This window comes from Sciurus vulgaris (genome assembly GCF_902686455.1).
Source record: "Sciurus vulgaris genome assembly, chromosome: 10".
NCBI lineage: Eukaryota > Metazoa > Chordata > Mammalia > Rodentia > Sciuridae > Sciurus > Sciurus vulgaris.
In genome coordinates this window covers 109,094-128,526 of record NC_136470.1, presented here as the reverse complement: position 1 = coordinate 128,526, position 19,433 = coordinate 109,094, and the positions used below count along the sequence as shown (strand labels likewise).

General features: G+C 53.2%; 1 protein-coding gene across 1 annotated transcript in view; it reads left to right on the top strand.

The window, feature by feature from the left end:
- The window catches only part of DIP2A (disco interacting protein 2 homolog A), a 79,562-nt gene that overhangs the window by 56,558 nt on the left and 3,571 nt on the right, over positions 1 to 19,433 (top strand). The window contains 16 exon segments of the mRNA XM_079100997.1: positions 569 to 619; positions 621 to 697; positions 3,009 to 3,123; positions 7,757 to 7,958; positions 8,792 to 8,901; positions 8,971 to 9,051; positions 10,163 to 10,290; positions 12,032 to 12,152; positions 12,240 to 12,351; positions 13,238 to 13,347; positions 13,777 to 13,907; positions 14,332 to 14,500; positions 14,844 to 15,014; positions 16,038 to 16,067; positions 16,828 to 16,889; positions 17,576 to 17,633. Of these exon segments, the coding sequence (XP_078957123.1) occupies positions 569 to 619; positions 621 to 697; positions 3,009 to 3,123; positions 7,757 to 7,958; positions 8,792 to 8,901; positions 8,971 to 9,051; positions 10,163 to 10,290; positions 12,032 to 12,152; positions 12,240 to 12,351; positions 13,238 to 13,347; positions 13,777 to 13,907; positions 14,332 to 14,500; positions 14,844 to 15,014; positions 16,038 to 16,067; positions 16,828 to 16,889; positions 17,576 to 17,633 (1,728 nt within the window).

Here is a 19,433-nt window from a genome sequence, read left to right as displayed (position 1 = left end):
GTTTTGCAGGGCTGTCCACACCCCTGTGAGACCAGCCTGCAGACCACACGTGGCCCGGGGGCTGCTGAGGCTGGGTCACATGCCAGGCGCAGGAAACACAGTGCTACTGTCCACCAACTATGGCATCTGATGTGTTTAGATCCACCGTGTGCCTCTGGCCTTGTGATTCTCAGCAGGGTGTTTCTTGCCCCCTGCTCCCAGGAGACATTAGGTGTCATTGCTGGTGAGGGAGTGCCACTGGCAGCTTATGGGTCCCTAGGAGCCAGTGTATTGCTCGGCATCCACCATGTGTGGGTCAGTGTCCATGACAGGATGTCAACCCAAGGCACCAGGTGCCATGTTTGGGAACCCTGCCCTCAGCCAATGGCTTCCAGCCAGTGCCTTTTTGCAGGTGTGCCTGCAAACTGAAGCCCTCGGAGCCTGTCTCACACCAATAGCACCACACCTCCCAGCAGCTGCCTTCACCCGCAGCCGCTGCTTGCCTTAGTGCGAGAGGGTGCTGTGGCGCTCTGCACCCTGTGTTGGGAGGCACTGGGCTCCAGGTGGGCTGACCACACCCCTTCCTTAGGACAACCTGGTCTTCGTCGTGGGGCAAGCTGATGGGCTGATGGTCGTGGGAGGTCCGCAGACACAATGCAGACGACGTCGTGGGCCACCGCCTGGCCGTGGAGCCCATGAAGTTTGTCTACAGAGGCAGGTGATGCGCTGTGGACCCTGTGCCGTGGTTTTCAGATATCCTCCAGTTAAACCGTTGGGGAAGTCTGTGCACTGGAAAAGGAAAGCCCAATAAATCTGGATTTGCCAAACCTAAGACTTCCTGTATATCAGAAAAGTATCACAAAGGAAAAGAGAAGTGTTTTGCAACAGCGATACCAGAGTTAATGTCCTGCACTACCCAAAGTTTGTTCACTTCCTAGAGAGAGCAAGGCCCAGATGTATAACAGGGCAGAGGGCAAGGGTCAACCAGCCTTGGGGACAGGTGAGTAGACAGACCAGGTCAAGCCTCCTCAGACCTTAGAGACATAGCGGGAAACAGAGCAGCCTGCAGCTGACTCCTGTGCAGTGATGCTGGGGGACATGCAAGCTGCTGTGTTGCTCCTAGGTGACAGTCTGCCTCTTTTCTCGCATATGGTGGGTCTTGTTTTCTGCTGAGCAGACTGCTGCACTTCTGGGTCTGGCCACCGTGGGCAGAGGGCTGGGAGAGGGTCTCTACCAGCTCTTCCAGCCTGAGGGTTCTTTGTCATGGAGGAGCCCTTGTCCTCGAGGGTCTGCTCAGCTGGCCACTACTTTAAATTTTATTCTTCCAAGGGGGGGGCCTTTGGCCACTCAAATGAGGGTCCTGTGAGCCAGGCCAAGCCCTGCCTTTGTACCTTAAAGGAATTGTCAGGGAATTCTGCCAGATGAACTCCTGGCCCTTCCTCTAGGTCAGACCTAAAGAAACCCAAGAAGGCCTCAGGAGATGTGAGTCACCCACTCAGGAAGGCCATCGAGCAGGCTGTGAGCCCATGTCTGTAGGGAAGGGCAGTCCCAGCCTGGGTGCGAGTGCCTGGCCTACATCCTGCCCCCCACAGCAGACATGGGGACCCTGTGGGTGTAGTGTGTGTGAGAATGGCATCACGGTAGCCCAGCTCTACTCCTGGGGTGAGTGGGGAGACTGCCTCCTCACGTGCCACGTGTACCTGAGCTGACGTGGCAACACCAGCCAGGTGATTGGCAGGGGCAGGGGTGGTCACACCTGCAGACAGGTAGCCTGTTGGCCCCCAGGAAGAGGCCAAGGAGTACTGGGCCCTAAAGCAGAGTCACAGCCAATTGTCTGTGTGTGCTCTTGGAGCACCAAGAGGATCAGCAGCATGAAATAAGGCCAGGGAACCTCTCAGAGGGACCTTCAGATGGCACAGCAGGTGGTGGGTGAGAAAAGCTGTGGGGGAAGAGGGACACCTGGCAGGCCAGGGTAAGAAGCTGCTCAGAGTGCAGAAAGCTCAGTGACATTTAGGGGAGAGAGGAGAGGAAGGGCCTCAAGTGGAGGCTGGGGGAAAGGGTGGTGGAGGGCGGGTAGGAGGTGGGACCCTGGACAAGCCGCTGCACCAGGAAGCCAGGCAGATGCCTCTGGTGGCACAATGATGTGTGGGTTTCGTGTGAGGGTTTTGGGTCTGTCCCAGCTGTGGAGTGAAGTAAGTTTCCCCAGCACAGGAACCTCAGAAGTTTTGCCACAAAACAATGTGTGTTAGGAACACTTTTAGACAAGGTCTTAAGAGAATTGTGTTCAGTATGTGCTGTGGAGAGGGGCAGTGAGGAAGCTGCTGGGCCAGTTCTGCTGGATAGAAGCAGCTGTGGCTATATGTGTGTGTGGGTTATTGTATCTGATGTGGTGTATGTGGTATGTGTGTGTAGTGTGAGTGTTGGTCTGCATTGATATGTGTGCAGCATGTGTGTTCAGGGTGTAGTTTGTGTTGGTGTGGTATGTATGCAGGGTGTGTTAGTGTGCGAGTGATGTGTCAGTGTGTGTGCTAACTAAAGGACAGAACAAGAGAACGTGTGTAAACAAAAGGCCCAGGAGGGACTGGCTGCCTAGGAGTGGGAGGGGTCTGGTGGGAGACCAGCCTCTTGCCATCTGAGGGAAAAGGAAAGAAGAAAGGGCAGCAGGGAAAGGAGGCCTTACTGAGATTGCTGAAGTCAGATGGTTAGGGACAAGCCATGCCTGTCAGTGGCAGTGAGCACACAGATGAGCTGGCAGAGAGCTGGAGTGTTTGGGGTTGAGGGCTTCATGAGCTGTTGATCAGGACTGTGCACAAGCCAGTGAGGAATCGAGTGCTGGAATTGAGGAGCAGTGCATGGTTGTGCTCAGTGCTGAGGTTCTGCCTATCGTATGCTGGCCTTTACTCCCCTGCCCCGAAGAGGCTAGAATGGGTCACTGTGCATTTGCCGTGAGCAGCACATTCATGGGGCTGACTGCGGTGAGGGCACCTGTGTCCTCTGCTGCATGGTCACTTTTGCCTGTCCTCCTGCAGGATCGCTGTGTTCTCTGTGACCGTGCTGCATGACGACCGGATCGTCCTGGTGGCTGAGCAGCGGCCCGATGCCTCTGAAGAGGACAGCTTCCAGTGGATGAGCCGTGTGCTGCAGGTGGGCGCCTGGGAAGGTGTGCACCAGAGATGCAGGGTCCCACACTTCATGTCCTCTCCCACCTTGAGGTCTTCATAGTGGAGTACTCCATGTGCAGCAGACGCAGAGACACCTGCGTAACAGCCTGCGTTCCCCTGGCCCAGCCTCCTCAGTAAGGCAGGGTCTTCTTTGTTCCCATATGAATTTTAGGATTTGTTTTCTAGTTCTGTGAAGAATTTACAGAACATTGGTATTTTGTTAAGGTTTGCATCAAATCTGTAGGTTTCTTTTGCAATATGGCCTTTTTAATGATATTTATTCTACCTGTCCATGAACATGGGAAATCTTTCCATCTTATGTTGTCTTCTTTTTCTTTTTTCAGCGTTCTGTGATTTTCCTTGTAGAGATCTTTCATCTTCTTGGTTAGATTTATTCCTAGGTTTTTGTTTTGTTTTTTGAGGTTATTGTGAATGGAATTGTTTTCCTGATTTCTTTCTCATGAGTTTATTATTGGTTTACAGAAGAGTTGTTGATTTCTATATGTTGATTTTGTATCCTGCTACTTTGATGGATTTGTTTATCAGCTCGAGAATCCTTTGATGGAGTCTTTAGGGTCTTCCATGTATATGATAATATTTGCAAATAGGGAAAATTTGACTTCTTCCTTTCTTATTTATCACTTTTATTTCTCTAATTGCTCTGGCTAAAATTTTAAATACTGTAATGAATAGGAATGGCGAGAGCAGACTGAGTGCTTTCAGTTTTTTCTCATTCAGTGTGATGTTGGCTTTGGGTTGTTACATATAGCCCTTATATATTGAGATAGGTTCTTTATATCCCTAGTTTTTTCAGGGTTTTTCTCATGAAGGGTATTGAATTTTGTCAAAGGCTCTTTCTGCATCTGTTGAGATAATTATGTGATTTTTGTTCTAACCCTAACCCCAAATAGACAAGACACAGAAAAGAACCTCTCTACTGCACAAATGCCAAATATTCAGATCAAAGAAAAAAAATCTTAAAAAATTCAAGAGAGAAAGTCACATCACTCAGAATAATAGTATGTATCTTATCAGAAATCCTAAAGGCTAGAGGGGCATGCATGATGTATCTCAAGCTCTGAAAAAAATAACTGCCAGCCTAGACTGCTGTACCCAGCAAAGATACCCTTTAAAACTGAAGAACAAATGCAAACCTTCCAGGATAAACATGAACTAAATTATCTATCACCACTAAGCCAGCACTACAGAAAGTACTTAAAGGACCCTACACATGGAAGAGGAGGATAAAAATAACCAGGAGGGCAAGGGGAAGAATAAATCTTCTAAGAGTAGAGTAGCAAATGAGAATTAAGAGCAAATTAAACTTCAGAAATGAAACAAAATGACAAGAAGTAATACACACCTCTCTCAAATAACACTAAATGTATTTGGTCTTAATCCTCCAATTAAAAGTCACATACTGGCCATTGATGTTGATAAATTATGTTATATTGTGTGCATGTATTCATATATAACAACAAATCACACCATTTAGTACAACTATAATAAATCAATAAAAATGTGGAAAAATGTACTTTAAACAAAAGACATATAGTGGGAAACTGGACTTAAAAACCCATCTCTACTTTATGTTGTCTATGAGAAGCCCACCTGTAGGCAAAGACTTCCACAGACTGAAAGTGAAAGGATGAAAAATGATATTCCATGTAAATGGAATCTGAAAGCAAGCAGGAGTAGCTTCTTCTAACCAAAATCAGTCAGTAGAAACAAGGTTACTACCTAGTGATAAAGGAACAGTCCAAGAAGATACAACTGTGACATGTATGCACAGTGCACCCAGTTTCATGAGTGAACACGGATTAACATTAGGGGACAGATAGAACCCAATACAACACCAGTGGGTGACACCAATATGCCATTCTCACTAATGGAGAGGCCATTCTGTTGGCAAATCAACATGCTACAGGGTCTTCAAATGGACTTGACAGATACCTACAAAATATTTCATCCAACAAAAATCAAACACTTCGTTTTCAGCTTCTCATGGAACTTTCTTCAAAAAAGATTATATATTAAGCCACAAAGCAAGTCTTAGCAAATGTAAAAAACAAAAACAAAAAAACAACCCCTGAAATAATTGCTTCCATCTTATTGGATCATATAGAAATGAATTAGAAATCGACAACAAGAGAAATGATACAAACTATAAAACATGTGGAGGCTAAGTAATGTACATCTGAATGGTGGACATGTTGCCAAGGAAATCAGGGGAGAATGTCTTCTTCTCAAGATTCAGGAAGTATCCTGAGTCTTAAGTTAGGTCTTTTAGTGTTGCTCTAGAGTTCTTACACATTTGAGGGGGAATCCGGGCACTTAACCACTGAGACACTTCCCCAGTCTTTTTTATTTTTTATTTTGAGACAGGGTCTCACTAAGTTACTCAGGACCTTGCTGAGTTGCTGAGACTGGCCTTGAACTTGCAATCCTCCTGCCTCAATCTCCCGAGTTGCTGGGATCACAGGCATGCGCCACTGTATCTGGATAGAGTTCTCATGCATTCTGATCAGAGTTTCTAATTTTTTCCTTATTGCTGTCTGTGTATTCAAGGTCCTTGTCTTCAACCTCTAAAATTCCATCTTCTACTTGCTGTAATCTGTTGGTGAGACTTCTGTTTTTTTATTTGATTATTTGAACATTTTACTTCTAGGATTTGTGTTTAGTTCCTTTTCAGAATCTCTGTTGAAATGCTCTTTTATATTCTTATCTCTGTTTATTCCTTAGATCTTTTCAATCACTAATTGCCTTAACAATCAACTTTAAAACATTTTTTTGTCCAACATTTCTTCATTTTGGTACCTAGAGTTGTTCCTGGAGGCATCTCAGTACCTTGTTTTCTCGGGCCACTGTGTCTCTGTATTGAGATGTGCATGTCTACTGCACCTTTAAGTGAGGGCCTCTGTAGTGAGCTGCTCTCTCTGTGTCGTGTCCTGCCCAGGGGGATATCTGTGTCTATGTACCCCCTACTCAGTTCATAGTGTGAGGACCCACCCCTGCCTGCCTGGAGGAGGTGGTCAGCTGCAGCAACTGACCACCTGAGGGTAACAGTATGTTAGTGGGCTGCAAACACTGATTAGAGATGTGCTCTTCAGCTCCACTAGTCCAAAGGTGGACGGGGCAGTAATGCCCTACATTAGGCTGAAAAATCAGTTTCTAAAGAAAGTAATATTAATACTGAACTATGTAGGGCATGAAAATAAAAGAAAGAACCAGTAGCAGAAAAAGGAAGGCAGGGGAAAAGAGACAGAAGAAGCAGCAAGGAGAGAAGGAAGAAAAACGGAGCAGGGAATTCCTTCAGACACCTTACGACCTTCAGAAGAGCAACCGAAGCTGGGTCGAGGTGTTGAATAGGCAGGGGAACTACAGACTCAGAGGGGACGGTAATGCTAGTTTTGTCAACTTTCTGTTGCTGTGACCAGAAGACCTGACAAGAACAACTTGGAAGGTTTATTTTGGCTCGTGATTTTAGAGGTTCAGTCCATCATCAGCCAGCTCCAAGGCAGACACAGCATGACTGAAGAGTGTGGCAGAGGAAAGCTGTCAGCTTGTGACATCCAGGAAGCAGAGAGAGGGAGGAAAGAGCTAGTGCCAGGGCCAGACCAGGTGCTGTCCCTACGGCTACGCCCCTCCAGCCACACCCCACCTGCCTGCAGTTCTTACCACCTCCCAGGAATTCCAGATCATTAATCCACCGAGTGGACGGGCCTACAGTGGGTCTGTGCCCTCACGGCCTGTGGTTTCCCCTGTGAACATTGGTGCATCGCCCAGCACATGAGCTTTTGGGGGACATTCCAGATCCAAACCGTAAGTCAGTGAAGGCTTAAAAAATCCAACGTTGAAGTGTTACAGTTACTCCTTGCCACCTATTCGAGATGGAGAGGTTTCTTTTTATTAATACTGGGGATTGAACTCAGGTGCTTAACTACTGAGCCACATCCTCAACGCTTTTTATTTTTTATTTAGAAACAGGGTCTCACTAAATTGCTTAGGTCCTTGCTAAGTTGCTGAGGCTGCCTTTGAACTTGGAATCCTCCTGCCCCAGCCTCCCGAGCTGCTGTGATTACAGATGTGCAGTACCATGCCTGGCAAGATGGGGAGGTTTCTTTACTGGGCCTTCCAGCTTTGGATTCCATCAGATACTGGAAGGCCTAGTACGTTTCCACCCTTGACTGTGTGATCCAGGTGTCCCTGGGCATGGGAGTATGACCTCACCAGCTGTCCCTGCTGGCCTGGGAGCTGTATGGTTAGTTTTTCACCTAACTCAGCCTTACACTTCGAAAGCTGCCCAGAATTCAGATACCTGCACCTGTCCACACTGACCTTGACCTGTCCACCTTGGCATAAGCCTGGGCACCTCTGACATTTCCAGGTGTCTAAAGCCCTCAGCAGGGTCCGGGGGTGGGTCTGGCTGTCTGCCCTGGCTTGGAGGTGCCCCAGACTGTCAGCTGCCCCCACTTCTCTGAGGGCCCAGGGACTCTGGCAGTTCTGTCAGGAGTCCTGGCGCTCCAGCCCTGGGTGACGATTTCCTGTCCAGTGTGGTGTCCCCTAGGCCTGATTGTGTGGCTGGAGCCCATGCTGAGTGGGCCCTTACCTTCTAGGCCATTGACAGCATCCACCAGGTGGGCGTGTACTGTCTGGCCCTGGTCCCTGCCAACACCCTGCCCAAGGCTCCCCTGGGAGGAATCCACATCTCCGAAACCAGACAGCGCTTCCTGGGAGGAACACTGCACCCCTGCAACGTGCTGATGTGTCCTCACACCTGCGTGACCAACCTTCCCAGACCTCGTCAGAAGCAGCCAGGTCAGTCGTGCCCAGCAACCCCATCATGACTATGGTGCAGCCCCACGGACCCTGCAGTGATCGCTGCCACTCCTTGGGTCTGAGGCCAAGTGCTGGAGCTAGTGTGTACCCAGTTGCTTAGCTCCCTGCCTACTGGCCCTGGCTCACGGTTGAGGGACTTGGGCATTTCACCTGTGAGGAACCAGTTTTAATGGCAGATCCAAGGCCGACATCTGAGCTTTGGCAGCTCCCTGGGGACAGAGATGAGGCCCAGGAACAGGCCTGAGCCCTGGATCCAAGGAGCCTCGGCCTCCCTGCCCTGGGCCCAGCTGTTTCCCCCAGGATCCAGCTGCCTTCCACAGCCCTGTACCTGCTATAGCTGTGGGCTTGATGGGACCTTAGGGGTCTCTCAGTGGTCAGCGTCCCCTCCCTGATCTTAAGACTGGCTTAGCTGTAATATGCCATTTGTCATTGCTTTGGTCATGTGAACTCTGAGTGCAAGCTAACTTCTGCTAGTCATGGAACACACAAAACGTCCCTACTTGAATACATTTCACCAGGAAGACTTAGTTTTCAGATTGACACACATAAATACAGTACAACAGTAAAGTGTTGAGAATTCAGCTGAGGTCCTGAGATAAGCCATATTCAGAGTTTCTCAGTGTGGTGTGGTTTATATTTACAAGGGATTCTCTGTCACTCAGTATAATCCTTTAGCTGGTTTTACAAACACTTGTGTTTTAGAAGACTAAATGTGTAATTAAGGTGCGTTTCAAAATAACAAGTGTGAGGGACTTTCAGGCTGGGTTGAGTCTGATCCCAAGCCCCAGCTTCTCCCTTGGAACCACCTCTAGAGGTTGGACCCGCCTCCATGATCGTGGGGAACCTGGTTGCTGGCAAGAGAATCGCGCAGGCCTCAGGGAGAGAGCTGACCCACCTGGAGGATAGTGACCAGGCACGCAAGGTAACGGTGACTCCGGAGGGGGCCCGAGGCCGGGGGCCGTGTGGGCGCTGAGCCGGGCCCTCTGTGCAGTTCCTGTTCCTGGCCGACGTGCTGCAGTGGCGAGCGCACACCACTCCTGACCACCCGCTGTTCGTGCTGCTGAATGCCAAGGTGAGGCAGGGCCCCCTGCGTCTGGAGCACAGCGGGCCTCAGATTTTGCTCCCTGCTCCTTTCCTTGTGGAACCCTGTTTTCCATGCAGTTCACACAGTTGTATCTTGGATTGAGCAGGAAAATTCTCATCAACTTTGTTTTAAAAATCAAGAACAATATGCATATGACTACTCATAAGTTTTGTGAACTCAAAGGAAATGTTTGTATTTTAAAACCTGGGCACTTTTATTTCTTGTGTTTGTTCATCCTCTGAGTTTGAAAACATGCAGACAGCATGGTTGACTGTTGGCCAGGGTATAGCCACTTATGGTGAGAAGCTTGAGATCATAGCAGCGGGGAGTGGATAGTCCTGAGCAGGGTTGCAGGCAGGCACAGGGGCTGGTAGCAAGTGGACTGAGCAGCACCATCCTGCAACTCCAGGCGTGGAGGCCAGCGAGGTGGGGCCTGGCATGGGATTCTGGGCTTCATCGCTAGGGTGCACTGGGTGCCCTCAACAGGGTGGAGTAGCTGGGGGTGCTCACGGTCAGGGGTGCCTTCTTGAACTGTAGAAGGGTGGGTTTGGGAGCTTGGCACAGAACAGCAGTACAGAGAGCAGTGGAACAGGCAGGTGAGACGTGGTCAGAGGTGCGTGCAAAGGTTTGATGCTGGGCTGCTGACTGAGGCCTGGGATGGGTGCTTATGAGGGACAAGGAAGCACTGGTAGGGCCAGCAGAGATGCTGGCTGGAGAACTAGGGGCCTCCAGACCTGCTGCAGGCTTCTGCTCAGAGTCACTCTTAAGCATCCACATTCCTTTTGGCCCATCGTTCTCCATAAACCTTGTGTTCCCCATGGGTACTCATCGGGTCCCCAAGAACATGCTGCCTCGGACCCAGAAGGAGCCTCTGGTGGTGCAGGTAGAGGCTGTGGCCCTGGACGAGTCTAGGCCTTGGAGTCTCAGCATCTGAGCCCCACGACCCTATCAGTGCTTGGATCCTGCCCTGGGGGGCCCCCTTCATATGTGGGGCCATTTGAGGTTGCTGGCCCCACACTGCAGGTGATGTGTCTGGTGTCCTGGGCATTGCCTGCCTGTCTGCATGCCAGCACAGTGATGCCCCTGATTGCCTTCCTAGGGCACCGTCACCAGCACTGCCACCTGTGTCCAGCTGCACAAAAGGGCTGAGAGGGTAGCTGCTGCTCTGCTGGAGAAGGGCAGGCTAGATGCTGGGGACCACGTGGCTTTGGTCTACCCCCCAGGTAGGTACACACTTCAGACCACCCCTCCTGGCCTACCAAAAGCCCCTCTGCCACACATGGCCTTCCCAGGCTCAGACCCCTCTGAGAGCCTTTTGTGGCTGATTGGAATCTCTGACCCTGGTGGCTCCACACTGGCAGGGTAGCATGTGCTCAGCTCACCTGTACCTCTCCCTCTGTCATCTCTCGAGCTCAGATTCTGATTACCCGGAGCAAAAACAGAGACCTGCAGAGGCCTGCGATAGTGTCCCCTAGATACCCTTTCTGCAGTACAGGCTCAGGCCTGCGGGGTTCCACCCATCTGCTGAGATCTGCTCTTTCTTCCCGGAGACTCCTGATTGTTCAGGATGGGAATGTCCTATGGTTGCTCATTAACTTTATCCAGTGTGTAGTCTGGACACTGCCCTGCGTCCCTGCCCACTCACCCCTGCCCAGCCACGGCACTCTGCATTGCTTTACATCTCTGTAACATTGAGCATCATACGCAGGGCCCTGTGAGGGTGTGTGGTTGGATGAGGCTCGTGACTGAAGCCTGCTGTTGTCCCGCTTTGGGTGGTGTTTTGCTGTTCTTCCTGTCACCTACTTGTCTGGACTTTTCTTTCCGAGCTGGCGTTGGAGGCAAGGACCTTGCCTAGGCTACGCCAGCACTCTTGCCACTTTGCTGCATCTCAGCCCCACATTCTTAATGGGAAAAAAAGAGAAAGCCCCTGGTTTTCAGTTCACTTTGAAAGCCTGCCCGGGGAGAGCCTGGTCTCAGGATCAGCTGTGTGCTGAGTGCCCAGTGTGCCCTGGGGGTGGCGGAGCTGGTGTGCCACGTGGCCGGTGGGACCAGTCCATGTCCTGCACCCCATTCTGAAGGGCTCAGTGCCATTCAGGAGATGCAGAATTGGGGTGTGGGATGGAGTCCGTGCTTTGTGTTTGGGGGTGCAGGGACAGGAGGACAGATGCTTGGCAGGCAGTCCGAGTTCCTGGGCTGCAGGAGGAGGACCCCTGGCTGAGTACTTCTCTTGTGTGGCCTCCATGCAGGGTGCTCTCCTGTGTTCTGCTGCTTTGTGTTGAGCTGCTGCCCGTGGTCCACTCGAGTTACTGAGGGCCCTGGCTGCTGGGTCATTGTCACATATTGAGTTTGACTCTGGGAACGAGTGTCTGCAGCCTGAGGGTGCTGTGGGATCGTCTCTGATTCCACAGAGGCTGGCAGGACTTTGCTCTGTGTGCAGGGGGACCAGGGCAGGGGACTGAGATCTGTTGCACTGACTCTGGAAGCATGGCACAGGGTCCCACAAGTCTTTAATTATGGGCAATTTTAAACCTCTAGGAAAGTTGGAAGTGTGGTGGGTGGTGCCTCTGACCTGGTATTGGTGAGGGAGCAGGCAGCCCGGGGCCAGCACCAGCACCTAGGACCCCAGAGTCTTGGTTTCCAGGTGCCGCCCCTCCTGGTGTGTCCTGTGGGAACCCCCGTTGCACACGGCTTGTCTCAGCCTCCTCTGAGGGTCAGTGTGTGCAGGCCCCCAGGCCCTTCCTGCCTCCAGGTCCCTCCTGCCTGCCCAGAGCTCCTGTGCTTCCCCAGTATACCCCTGTAGCATGCCCCTCCCAATGCCTGGCCTTTGGGGTGAGGAGGGACCTACCTGACTGCCACGGGCCCTGCCATCAGCACTGGGCTTGGTAAATGCCATGGCCAGAAAATTTTTGCAAGGCCCGGTTGTGAACACTGTGCTCTGGACCCTCCTGACGTCTGCTCACCTTCCCAGGGGTGACCTCATTGCCGCCTTCTATGGCTGCCTGTACTGTGGCTGCGTGCCTGTTACTGTGCGGCCCCCCACACCCCCAGAACCTGGCACCACGCTGCCCACCGTCAAGATGATCGTGGAGGTGCGTGCCAGCCCCACTGCGGGTGGTGCTGGGAGGGATGCCACGGGACCCCAAGCTCGCCAGCTCATGGCCGCCTCCCTTGTGCAGGTCAGCAAGTCCGCATGCGTGCTCACCACACAGGCCATCACCCGGCTGCTCAGGTCGAAGGAGGCAGCTGCCGCTGTGGACATCAGGACCTGGCCGACCATCCTGGACACTGGGTACATCCTCGGCAGCTGGCCTGTGGATAGATTCCTCTTTGTAGGGTTTCTTCACTTTTTTATAGGGATTACATTCTTGCCATCCAAAATGAAGTGTTAGGGTGAATGACCATCTGAAATGAGAGAAGCCCATTTGGGGCCCTGCTACCTCCTGTGGAGTGCGCAGTCCATGAGACTGCTGGACCCCATCCCTGTTGTGAACTCCCCTTCCCAGGCCCACGTGCTGGTGTCTGTGCCCTCCTGCCCTGGCTACCTCTGCTACTTGCATAGCAGGTTGGCATTGTCCGAGCCTTCTGCCAGTCCCTTGAGGAGAGTACCCACCATGCACCCTGGCCCTTCCTGTCTCCATCACTGCTGAGATGCATGGGCTGGCCTGGAAGGGGGCTGGAACCTCTCTGTCTGGGCTGTTGGTTCAGTTTGGTGAAGGCTGTCTCAGCCTAAGGCCTGTCTAGGTGGAGACACCCAGCCCAGCAGCATCCCACAGCTCTGCAGGCACTGAGCACTGGTCAGGAGAGAGCCCTCCTCTCCCCACCACAGCCCGTGCACTCCAAGGTGCTACCAGTACTGAAGCCAGGGACCGCATGGTCTGTGGCTGCCACCTGGCAACATACCCTTATGAGCAAGTTCCAGGGCAGAAGGAACAAGTTCCAGGGCAGCGGTTGAGGGTAAAGGGGACAGCTCAGAGCAGGGGGGCCAGCCAGAGCCCACAGCCCAGGGGCTCACTCCTGCCCTTTGCCCAGCCTGTGTCCAGAGGCTGCTGCCTTGTAGATATGAGAACTGGGTGTGTGCTCTGGGACTGCCCGGGCGCTCAGTCTCCTCTCACCTGTTGAGGCCGAAGCAGAGCACATTATAGGACACTGACCTCACTGTGTCCCTGTTTAACAGATGACATACCAAAAAAGAAGGTGGCTAGTGTGTTCAGACCACCCTCCCCGGATGTGCTGGCCTACTTGGACTTCAGTGTGTCCACCACAGGGATATTGGCAGGAGTGAAGGTGGGTCTTGAGGAGGTCTCCTGTGTGCTCTGCTTCTGGAACACAGTGTGTGGCTTAGGCAGGTCCCTATCCAGAGTGCACAGCAACAGGGTTGTGCCTTAAAGTTTGTGATGAGCACCAACAAACCCCCCAAGTTAGACTAGCCTGAGGGTATTGCTTATTTGGATGTCCAGCTTTCTAGCTTGTGACTGACCCTCAAGGAACAGGGGCTCTGATATATCCGTTTCCTTACTAGGGTTGAGCGCTCACCTGAAACCTTACACTCTCCTGGAATCCTCTTTCAAAGACTCCTGTGCATTTCCCAGGGGTCTGTTAGGCATTGTGGGGGTGGAGGCCAGCCATCTGGAGGAAGTCAGTGTGAGGGTCAGTAGTGGGAGCCACGACCTTCATCCTTCTCATCGCTAGCAGGCCATTCTTTTCCTCCTCAAGATGTCGCACGCAGCCACGAGCGCCTTGTGCCGCTCCATAAAGCTTCAGTGTGAGCTCTACCCGTCTCGCCAGATCGCCATCTGCCTGGACCCTTACTGTGGCCTGGGCTTCGCCCTGTGGTGTCTGTGCAGGTGAGTGCAGCTGTGGTGCTGGGCTCTGACGGTGCCCTTGCTGCTCCAGGACTTGGCCTCCCTAGATGCTGGAGACACACATGAGGCTTCCTTGGGACAAGATGGTTGGAGTCTGGGTCTGAAACTGAAGGGGCAGGAGCGTCTTTCACTAAACACAAGCGCCATCCACCATGGGAAGCTGGAATCATCCGCCCCACTCCTTCAGATGCTAGAGAAGGTCGCTCTGTTCCAAGAGAGTCCTCTGTGGGGGCCCGGCTCCTCCTCAGGTGTTTGAAGTAGAAGCCAGGACCCATACGTGGTGCCCCTAGCCTGCACCCCGTGGCTCTTCCCCTTAGGCTCCCCTGGTGTGAAAGCAGCATGGGGCTCTTGAGGACGGGGCAGCACCTGGTACAGAGGCTCCTCCTCAGCTGAGCCCCTCCTGCAGTGTCTACTCCGGACACCAATCAGTGCTGGTGCCTCCGCTGGAGCTGGAGAGCAATGTGTCCCTGTGGCTGTCGGCCGTCAGCCAGTACAAGGCCCGCGTCACCTTCTGCTCCTACTCTGTGATGGAGATGTGCACCAAGGGCCTGGGCGCACAGATAGGTGCCCTCAGGGTGAGTCCTGGGGCAGAGGCTCCTGGCCACAGCGCCCTGAGCCAGGCTGTGCCCCCTCCCACGGCCCACATCAGCCCCTGCACAGCCCCAGGCCCTGTGCCTTCCTCCAACCACATCCCCGCAGGAGGGAGGGGAGGGATGCAGGCTGGAGGGCTGCCCACCACGCTCCCATGCCCAGAACCCCCCAGCCTGACACAGGTGGGGCAGACAGGTATGTGCAGCTTCCCTTGTGCACTCAGACCTAGGACCAGGCCACACTGGGCCCCACCCATTAATTTCCAAGATGGGTAGTGCCCTTGGCCTTGGGCTGTGTGCAGTGTGCCAGCTCCCTGCTGCTCTGCAGATGAAAGGGGTGAACTTGTCGTGTGTGCGCACATGCATGGTGGTGGCTGAGGAGCGACCGCGCATCGCCTTGACACAGTCCTTCTCCAAGCTGTTCAAGGACCTGGGCCTCCCTGCACGCGCCGTGAGCACCACCTTTGGGTGCAGGGTCAACGTAGCCATCTGTCTCCAGGTAACGGGCCAGCCTCACACCACCCTTCCACAATTGCCTGCTCCACTGCTCCACCTCTGAGCCCTTGCTTCATTTTCACGTGGCCATTTGGAGCTCCAAGCCGTTTATATGAACACAATGCCTTTGCTTTATTTTTAGATGGTGCTAAGGATCAAACTCAATGCCTCATACATACTAGACAAGCACTCTTCCATTGAGCTACAACTCCAGCCCCTCCCCCACAACTTTCTTTTGTTAAAAGCAAGGCTGGACTTTACTGTGTTAAGATATCTAGCAAGTGTAAATGGCAACATTGATATGTGTGATAATTCATGTGCACCCAAATCTGTTTTGAAGCTGTGAGTTGCAGAAATGGAAGTTCCCATTGTAGGGCTTCTATTCTACTTTCCGAATTTGGGTTTAGTGTCTCCATTTACTTTCTTTCTGGAAGCATCTTAAACTCACATAGCTTATCAGAGATCCTGCACCTCCAGTACCTGTGTCTACAGAGCACAGGAAGAGCTGGGGAGTAAGACAGCTGCTTCCAGGGCTGAGCTAGGGGCCCTTTGAGTTTCCAGTGCTGGACCAGCCTGTGCCGTCCTCAAGGAGGCCACATGTGCAAGTGGGGCACAGCTGCAGACCATCAGTGTTAGGCCAGCACCCCACGTTTCTGCTGATGTTCTCTCAGTCTGGGAAAGGCTGTTGGCCTCTCGGAGTTTCAGACCCTTGAACAGTGGAAGGTGTTGGGGTCCTGCCTTGATGTCCCTCAGGTGGCTGGCACTCTGGGCTGATGGCTGTGAGCTGAGACCCTGCCCTGTGTCTGCAGCCTGTGTCCCTGGCTGGGTGCTGGAGGCACCTGCTTGTCTGCTGGTGAGCAGGTGCCCATGTGGCTGCAGGGCTCTCAGTGGGATACCACCTGTGCTCTGAAGATACAGTGATGTGTTTTGCTCTTCCGTGTTTCTCACGTGGCCTGTGGCCTTCTGTTTGTGTTCCCGTGGCTGTCTCCTCCCTGTCTCCCTCTGCTGGCCCCTTGGCCTCTGTCAGCCCAACAGGCTGGGAAAACTGGCTGAGCAGGTATGACCTTGCCCTTGCCCTCGACCTTTCTAGTGCCTGTCCCCCACCCCCAGTTCTTGTGACCTCGTGAATTTCAGATGAATATGTGTTTCTTTTCTGTCTGACTTCGTTCACAGTGGGTATTATTTGACATATTACAAAAGCTTCTTCATAACCAAATTTAAAGTAAAACCATTTTCAAAGTGTGACCTTGGCAGCATTGCAGGGAGCAAGGGCCAGTTGAATCTCGTAGAGGCTTTTGTGTTAGTTCAGGGCAGACAAAGCCGATGTTATCTGGGGTCTTCAGGAATGATGCTGATCAGAGTCCGTTTGTTAATGTCTTCCTCAGCCAATGGAGCAGCATGTCTGTCCTTGAATCAAGACTGGGTCGAACATTAGACTTAGAAGTCAGGACAGGAGTTGTCTTCTGTCCCATCTGAGTGAGTGCCACTGTGCTGGGTTCCCAGCAAGATTAGTGAGGGCAGGTCCTGCTCTGACCACAGGGCAGAAATGTCCCCACCACAGCAAGAGATCACTGCTAATAGAGTTAGAACTGAAGTGAAACTTGTATGGTTTGTTGTTTTCAGCGTTATTGAATGTTTCCCTCGCTATCTTAAACCCATATGGGACCCTGAGCCCCAAGGCAGACCTGCTGCAAGGAACAGGGCTGCCTTTCTGGGTGTCCCCCACGGGCCTAGAGGAGCTGCCACACTGCTGTGCCGGTGGCCCCCAGAGCAGCGTGCAGCCTGAGGGCAGCTCCTCTGTGCTTCTCCTCTTCCAGGGCACAGCTGGCCCGGACCCTACTACCGTCTATGTGGACATGAGGGCACTGCGCCATGACAGGTAATGTCCACACCTGCTGGCCAGGGGCCACAGCCTGGATCTGTACTAACATCACCCTGGTCCCCAGACCTTAGTGGACACTGGTTGGGTCAGAGCCTTCAGGCCCTGGATGTTAATGGACCATGGTTCAGCCAGGGCCATCCGCACTGAGAGAAGTAGTGGTGCTGTGGACTTGCTCAGGGTGCCCTGTGGGGAGCATGGGCTTCCTCCCCATCCCCCACACCCTCAGAGCTGCAGGGAGCAGCCCTTATCCTCCCTCACACAGCCAGGGCAGTGATGGATGCTTTCTTGGGGAAGGTTAGAGGGCAGGGGTAGGGTAACTAAGGGCAAGAACCAACTTCCTGGTGCTGCTTCAGCGTCCGCCTGAGTTTTCACATCAGGAGGGGCCGTGGTGTGAACCTGCTGGTCTGTCATATGTATGCAGGGCCCCTCCCAGCTGGGAAGGTTGGGTGCCATCCCCAGATGCTCAGAGGTGGTGCAACTTGAAATAAATAGTGGGCCACAGCTCCCTGGGTGCCAGGGGCTGGCCAGTCGAGGATGGCCTAGGTGGGGCCTGCCTGAGGGTGGGGAGTTGGTTAATAAGAGGCTGACATTCCAGCTGCTGACAGACACCCTCAGGGAAAATGTCTCCAGAGATTTTTGCCCACAATGTGAGTTTTATTCTGAAATTTTTTGTTAATTTTTAGGGTTCGATTGGTGGAACGGGGTTCTCCGCACAGTCTGCCCTTGATGGAGTCTGGAAAGGTAGTAGAAACTGGGACTCATGCACCTCAATGACAAGTCTGAGTCCTGTCTCAGACATCACCCAGGGGGAGGTGCTGCGGCTGTGTGCTGCCCAGCGAACACAACCAAGCCCTGGTAGGTGGGTCGGGCCACTGCAGAAGCCTCTTTCTCCTCTTCTGCTTCTCAGAAGCACGAGCTCAAGTCTCTGAGCGCTTACTGAGCTTGCACCCAAGAGTGTGAATCTAGGTGCAGATGCAGAGATGAGCTCCCCTTGACCAGGGCCACCCACACTCCTAAACTCAAGGGTGGCTGGGTGGCTGAGGTCAGGTGGCAACAAGAAAGGGGTCCTGTCAGGGCCACAGGCCAGTGGGGATTTGCCATTGAAGCCAGTCCTGGCCTATTGAAGCCCCAGAGGATGCTGAGGGAGTGCAGCTCTGAGTCTGAAGTGCCTCGGTGAGCACTAAGTCCTGTGAGAGCCAGCAGGTGCAGACACAGAAGGAAAGGACCACCCTCGGAGTCAGGGTCACTGGACAGGGTGAGAAAGTGAGGCGGGGCTGGTGGAGTGGGCATGCAGTGCATGGTGGGGTCCCCAGGGCCCAGGCAGCAGCGGCCACCCACCTGGGAGACTTGGGTCCCTGGGACGCTGCCTCTCTGCACCTGCACAGCTCAAGAAATGGGGCCTGGCTACCCAACTCTATTTGCCATGGCCATGGCCACAGCTGCCTCTAGGAGGCACAGTACTGCCCAGAGAGGGGCCAGAGCCAGCCATGCAACAGCTGGCATGTGGGCTGTGGGAGCTCCCCGGTGAGGCTGTGGGGCTGGCCCAGGAGGCGGCGTGTGGGCCAGTGGCAGGACAGTCTGCAGAGCCTGCTCCACACACGTTTCCAGCTGCTCTAAGCAGCAGCCTTGCTGAGAGCTGAATGGACATGGTCCGTGGAGGCCTGTGAGGAGATGGGAAGTTGGCCCTGCCTGTGTTGGAGCGCCTGTTCCAGGTGGCTTTGCACAGTTGTGATGTCACCCCCTACATGTGTACCCTGTGTCACCGCCCTTGGGAGCCCTCTCAGGGCCTGTCCCCACCCTGCCCTGTGGCCGTCCCCTTGGGTTGGAGTGTTTTTTCCTTCCCCTCTTACTGGAGCAGCAGCTTGGGCCTGCTGGGCTGAAGAAGAGCTTTCATTCTGGGGCCCAAGTGGGCCACAGTGAGGTGGGTCCAGGGAGACAGGCAGAGCAGGGAGGGCCTGGGGCCAGCGTAGAACCACACCTTCCACAGCCCTGTCCCCTTTCCCACCTGCCTGAGGGCCACTTGCCATTGCCCTGACCCTCCGTTACCTCCAACCGAAGACGCAGAACAAGCAGCCAAGCCTGTACAGCCAGGTGGTGACCTGGACCAGAGAGAGGTCCTGGGTTGGCTAGGAGGCTGGGATGTGGCCTCCAGCCTGCCCGAGCCTGCACTGAGGAGGGGTCAGGTGCAGGTCTCTGGGGAAGAAGGAGGCTCTGAAGTCTCTAGTTGTGAAGGGTCAGTGGAGGTGGAGGGCCTTCAGCTTCAGTGAAAGCCCTGGTGGAGCCCAGCACTCTCCCAGACGGGAAATGACAGGCTGTGCTCAGGGCCTGGTGGTGTCCTGCTAAGGTTCACAACTCACTTTTCTCTCTTAGCATCTCTTTTCTTTTAAATTCAAAAAGTCAGATTTGGAGTGGCTTCTAGACTTCTGGCCTGCCCCAGGGGGCAGTCCTGCTGAGGGGCTTCTGAGGGATACTCTTTGGTGCCCCTGTGTCAGGAGTCTCCTGTTATTTTCTTGGATGAGGGCCTTTAACAGCTAGCTGTCC